At 47.9% G+C, this 6000-nt stretch overlaps 1 protein-coding gene across 6 annotated transcripts in view; it reads left to right on the top strand.

The window, feature by feature from the left end:
- The window catches only part of DTNB (dystrobrevin beta), a 138915-nt gene that overhangs the window by 46813 nt on the left and 86102 nt on the right, over positions 1–6000 (top strand). For all 6 annotated transcript variants that reach the window (XM_014961573.1, XM_014961572.1, XM_014961571.1 and 3 more), the window contains exon 10: positions 5151–5228. In XM_014961573.1, the coding sequence (XP_014817059.1) occupies positions 5151–5228 (78 nt within the window). The remainder of the gene's footprint in view (positions 1–5150; positions 5229–6000) is intronic.

The following is a 6000-nucleotide window of genomic DNA, read 5'->3' as shown; positions in this document are numbered from 1 at the left end:
CCCCCCCCCCCCCGGCTCTGCCCTGAGTCATCCTCAGCAGGGCAAGAACAAAGTCATTATGGAGTGACACCTCGCTCCCTGCCTTGTTTACGGGGGGAATTGTTATTAATGGGTTGTTCATAGGCAGGTGACATTCGAGTGGAAAGCGGCAGGGTTTACGGAGGGGGTTTGTCAGGAGAGGTGATGTGCACATGGCAAATGACTGGAGATAAGTGGGGGTGATAAGGAAGTGGGGGGGTGTGTCGGTGTCTCTGCTGGGGAAGGCTCCTCAGCGCTGCACACAGATCAGCTATTACATAAAAAAAAAAATCCAGTGCAGACTTCATTTTAAAACTGCTCAGAAACAGTACATTGTAGGTATTTTCACCAGGTGTTGTTGTAGCATTCAGGGATTTATTTTCCTCCGTGCTCATATTTCTGTAAAATCTCCCATATCGGTGTGTATCCTTGGGTCTGTGGTTGGTTTTTAACTCCTTGGCACCTCTGGTTTGTCTCTGCCCATCCTAACACCAGCACGCAGCTTAAACTGTTGGGTTTTTTTAATTTTCAATTACTGCAAACCCTGTAAAAACGAAAATAGTCTGTTTGTCCTTCCTGCTGCTGAAATAGCCTCAGTTTGCAGATTTTTGGAGGAGGGAGCATTAAGGTGAAAGCTCTGAGCCCCGGCCTCAAGCGGAGCAGGGCTGAGCAGTGGGAGCGGGGAGGGATGTGTTATCCCGGCCAAACACCTTCAAAAAGCTTCTCTTTGGCAAATATCGTGGCTGCTATTTTGGTGTTATGCATTTTTAACCTCAGTTGCTGTTGGATTATCCATTATGTTGTTGTTAATTATTTTTTTTCTGCTGTATTTTGCATCGAGGGAGCTTCGGGCTGCTTCACTCCTAAGTGGCGTTAGGAAAATTAGTCACAGTTAAAAAAGAGGTGGAAAAGCTCCGTAAAGGCACAGAGAAAACTCGGCTTAATGTTTTTTAAAGGGAAGCAGAGACCTCATTTCTCATTCCTAGTCCACAAATAAAAACCCACTCTGGAATAATAAAGAACAGGAATTGGCTCTTTTCTACCGTATAAAATAGCAGCGAGAATGAAGGAGTAATTAATCTGTGATATAGACGTGCAAATTGTCGTGAAAGTTGCTCAGATGGTTTGCACCGGAATGGGTTGGTGAGATCTGGTGTAATACTGGGATAGTTATGTCCCATTTTTATAGGAAAAGGCGTGTTGGCTCAGCACATCGACGGATGTATTTGCCCTTGGTGCTCTCATTGGAGAAGTGCTAGTGGCTATTTTTAAACAATTCCTAATTTTTCCTTATAAATGCGCTGTCAGAAAGTCTGGCACGAGGAGGAGCTGCTGACAGTCACCCTGGCCTTGGAATTTTACAGAAGTCTGTGCCGAGGAAGTGTTGGTGCTCTCCTGAAACTGTAGGCTTATCATTATTTTAATTACAATGCAATAATTCTTTAGAAATATTTAACCAGTCCTATAACCCAGCTGTCTTAAGGAGCTGGAGAAGTGTTATGGGGAGTTTTCCATCCTGTTCTCTGCCATTCGGGGAGAGCTACGAGCGCGTTCCCGCTCTCAAGTTTGTTTCATCTGCACAATTAATTGGTTTGAGTGTCCCATAAATGCAAGTTACTCCCATTTGTTGGGGTTTTTTGTTGTTCCCTGCTCAGAAGAGAGACTGAGTAAGTACCAGAAACTTAGATCTCTCTTCTTTACCGAAAGTGCACTTTGACTTTAAACAGACTTTATCTTTCATATAGCAGTAGAAATAACGCGTAACGATTTCCCACTTTTTACTGGAGGTTCTTGGTAGTTTCCTGAGGTAGGTTTGAGGCAGCTTCCCACGGCCTTGCTCAGACCTGACTCTGGAAATTCACTCTTTCTGAGGTTTCATCGTGCAGTTTATTGCATGAAGAGAGGGCCCAACGTAGCAGGACAACAGCCAACGGTGTGTTGTGTTGGTTCCCCCTTTGGAAGGGACCCGTGGCACCTCCTGGTCGGTGGGTGGCTCTGAGAAGATGGGCCTCAGCTGCCACCAGAGTCTGACCCTCCGTTGGCGTATGTTGCCTCTTGGATGTGGCTGGTGATTCCTACATCAGTGTTGGATGGATTTTCTCATGTTGTAGATCTGTCTTCAGTCATTGCAGGAAATCGCCTGTGTTTACGGCAAACAAAAGTTTCCAAAACGTTTCCTACTGTGAGGTTTTTCCCTCAGGCTTTTTGGGCAAAAGAGCTCAAAACACAGGCGCTGCTGCAATTATTCCCTAATCCAGAGTTCACAGAGTCCAAGTGAATCATCACAGACATTTAAACCTCAACCACAAATACAACAGAGACCAGAAGATTTCTTTGAACGACTTCCTGTGCAAAATAGAAAATACCAACAAATAAATCAGGCGCTTGATAAAAAGCGTTGAAATTTCCTCTCCAAAGAACTAGCCCCGGCCCCGGGGGTCGTTCTGTGCTTTGGTGCCCGTTGGCCATGGCCCTGTCTGTCTGCTCTCTGGTTTAGCTGTGCCTCCTGTGCTGCCCTGTGGTCTCATTAGAGAGAAATCAGATTTGCATGTAGGTTGCCATCAAGTCACCACATAATTGTCTGCTGAACGGGCGGTTTGGAATCAGGATTCCCTCTGTGAAAAGCGTGTTTTCCAGCTTGTCCTTCTGCCTGCAGTTCCTCGCTGAACCCTCCCTGCTTTTCAGCCTCCCCTCTTGCTGCTTTGCCAGGGCGGGCAGAGTTGTGAAGTTGTTTTGAACAGGAGAAGTTCCATATCAATGGTGAGATGCTCAGGCAAAGGCCAAAGGCTTTCACCAGAGGTTTCAGGTGTTTGGGTCTGTGTCCTCTGCTGCTGCTTGGCAAGGTCTTTGGTCAACTAACAAAGCAAAGAGCCAGTCTCCTTCATACGCTTGCCTGGAAGAGCGTGTCCTCCTCTGGCTTTTGGATTATTATAGAGTAAAATTGGCTGGAAAGGAGGCTTAAAAACCAAACAGTAGCAATAGATCCTGTATCTCATCGTCTTGAAGGTAAACAAGAGCTGGTGGAATAACAGGAAGCCCAGGCAGCCCACTGATCATCGGTGTGAATAATGTCCGTGTTGTCCCAGTGAAATAAGTGATGTATCAGCCCAGCATCAAGCGTCATAAACACCTTTACTGGTGGTGATGAACCCACCCGTCCATGCGTGAGGAGGGAGCAACAGCCTTCCTGAATGCCATGTGTTCTGGCAAACAAACCAGCGAGTCTGGGTACCAAAAGCACATTATCAGGTTTGTTAAGCGTACAAGTTATCTCTGTAAAAAAGTTACAGTTTCTCGTAAATCTGTGCTCTCCCAGCATCAGCTGAGGGGCAGTCACCAGAGTGATGTGCCATGAGGTAGCAGCACCCAGCTCCTGGTGGTAATAACCTGCTGTAGAAGTGATGTACTGTAGAAGTCATGCTGCCTCATCCTTATTTGCATCCAGATAATGAAGGGACAAGTTAATCACTTCGTACATCTCTGTAAAACACTCTCTCTTCTTGAATCACCATTGTCTCCTCCAGGTTGGTGTCACGGTGGGGTTCTTCTGTGAGACAGTCCTTTCTAGGTGTCCTGGTGTAGAACTGCTGGTCCTCCTGCACAAACCCTAATTAACTGTGGCTGTAATGAGTGTCTCCCCTTCAGGAGCCATCCCTGCCTGCCAGCAACCAGAAATTGCTGCTGAAACGCTGTTGGTCACATCGCCGAGTCTTTTCTTGGTCCTTCTGCAGCAGTAGGACCATCATTAAGTCAGAATAATGATAATTAGTGGGTTGTCTGTGGTGTTTGGTGTGTGAAGCAGGTGGGAGGAAGGAGTGCTGGTCCTGAAGTTCCTCAGCCAAGAGTTTTAGCAAGTAGCTGCCGAGGATCCCATGGAAAATGAGCGTAGGACAACTCCTGGCATGGCTTGGGCTGCTGACGCTGGCAGAAGAGCGATGTGTGTTCCCATCAGTGATAGCACTGAGGTGGCAAAATAAGGGAGAGAGACAAGGGCAGGAGAAGGGGCTCTGTCCATGTCTGTGGGCTGAGGTTTTTTGGGTGATATTCTTGGGAAAAATAATGGTTTCACATGCACACGCTCCTGGGTGTCGTGTGCCACAGTGTGCTCATACCCACAGTATTGAGGGTGCTGTGGGAGATGGAGGTTGTGATGGCAGCAGGTGATAGTCCAGGATTAATGGAATTTGGCCTGAGCCAAATGGTATGGTTGGTGTGATATGGTTGGTGTGATGTGGTTGGTGTGATAAACCAGCATCGCGTCCCCAGCGCCGTGGTGTGGGATGTGGATGCCGTTGTTGGCTCACGAGAGCGTGGGAGGGAGCTGGTCTCTGCTTCCACCCAAACCCCGGTGACATTCCCCGAGCCAGCGTCGGTCCAGGAGGGGTGAGTTACCCTGGGAGAGCAAAGTGTGGTGTAGCTGGGAAACGGAGGACACTGATATTTACAGAACTGGGGTGAACTTGGGGAAGCGTCTCATAATGATGCTAAAACCAGATCACAAATGGTGAATTACATCCACTTTCTGATTAGAGGAGTCCTATAAAAACAATATTATCATGAAATAAAGACTTACCCTTCACTCGGAACAGCAGCCCCCCCTCAGGTGAGCTCCTATGGGTGAAGGAAAATGTGTCCTCGTGTAGGATTTGTTCCTTGAAGTCGTTAGGTGGAGCGCCAGCCCTCGGCTGTGCTCTGTTGGGCACTGAGGAACACGGGGCTCCACCAGCTTTTTTCCAACTAACTCTAACTTATTGAAACAAAACCTAAACAGATGGGGTGTGTGGCTGTTGTATAAATGGCTTGTTATGATAGATCTTTGCTTAATTTCCTTAAACATTTCAAATGCTGAGTGGTTCCTTCATCCCCTGGAACTGCTGGACCATGCCAAAGGTCAGAGAAGTCATGACAAATACTGATTTTATCTTCATTTTAGTGTAACACGTGGATTGTGAAAAGCAATGTGGCTGGAGCAGACCAAGCTCTTCGAGCATCTTTGGGCCAAGCAGGTTCTGCTGCTGGCCCTGGTGCAGTGACAGAGCGCAGCGATGGCCCCTTCCCCGGGCAGGGGTTGGGTTCCTTTTTGTGGTTTTTATTTTTTAAATCACTAACTGGAATAAATATTTCTGTTTCAGTCCTCCCCGGCCTCTGACTAACATGAACGACACCATGGTGACCCACATGTCCTCTGGAGCACCCACCCCGACAAAGAGGTACGTGCGCCTCGCGATGCCGCTTAAATCACTAACTGGAATAAATATTTCTGTTTCAGTCCTCCCCGGCCTCTGACTAACATGAACGACACCATGGTGACCCACATGTCCTCTGGAGCACCCACCCCGACAAAGAGGTACGTGCGCCTCGCGGTGCCGCTCGTTGGGTTCCGTGAGAGGGGAGAAAAAATACAGAGTGTGGGTTTTGTCTCCCCGGGGACATCCTGCTGTGTCTCACCCGGGTGTTCTGAGCACAGCACTGGGAACACACGGAGCTGGGTGCAGCTCTTGGCTCTGTTCTCACTGAAGAGTGATTTTCTTTGATTGGAGTAGGTGTTATTCCGTGAGTGCAGCTGAAGGAATAGCTGAAGAGAGATTTGTTTTTCCTTTTCCATAGCCCCTCACTTCCAGGTTGTGTTGTCCCTCGGGCTGTTCTGCTCACAAAGCCCTTTGCCTGACGAGACCTTTCTGCTGGAGGCCTTTCACCCAACGAGTCTGTGGCGTTGGCGCTGGGTCTCCACCAAACACAGCCGGGCTGCCAGAGGTCTGAGCTGCCCAGGAACGCTGGAGGCATCTGGGTGTGAGTTGAATTTGGAAATTTGGAAATAGGAACGGGCATTTCAAGGTCTGCTGACTTCTGCATGACCTCTGCTTTCGGGTTACGTGACTGCACCCACTCAAACAGGCTGGTTACAGTGGGAAATCACATTACTAAATTATTAAAATTACTCAAAAATCACACGACTAGCTCTGTAGATTTAGTGTCGAGCAC

The sequence above is a fragment of the Calidris pugnax genome, unplaced genomic scaffold (assembly GCF_001431845.1).
Source record: "Calidris pugnax isolate Ruff unplaced genomic scaffold, ASM143184v1 scaffold639, whole genome shotgun sequence".
NCBI lineage: Eukaryota > Metazoa > Chordata > Aves > Charadriiformes > Scolopacidae > Calidris > Calidris pugnax.
This window is presented reverse-complemented; position numbering and strand designations above follow the sequence as displayed.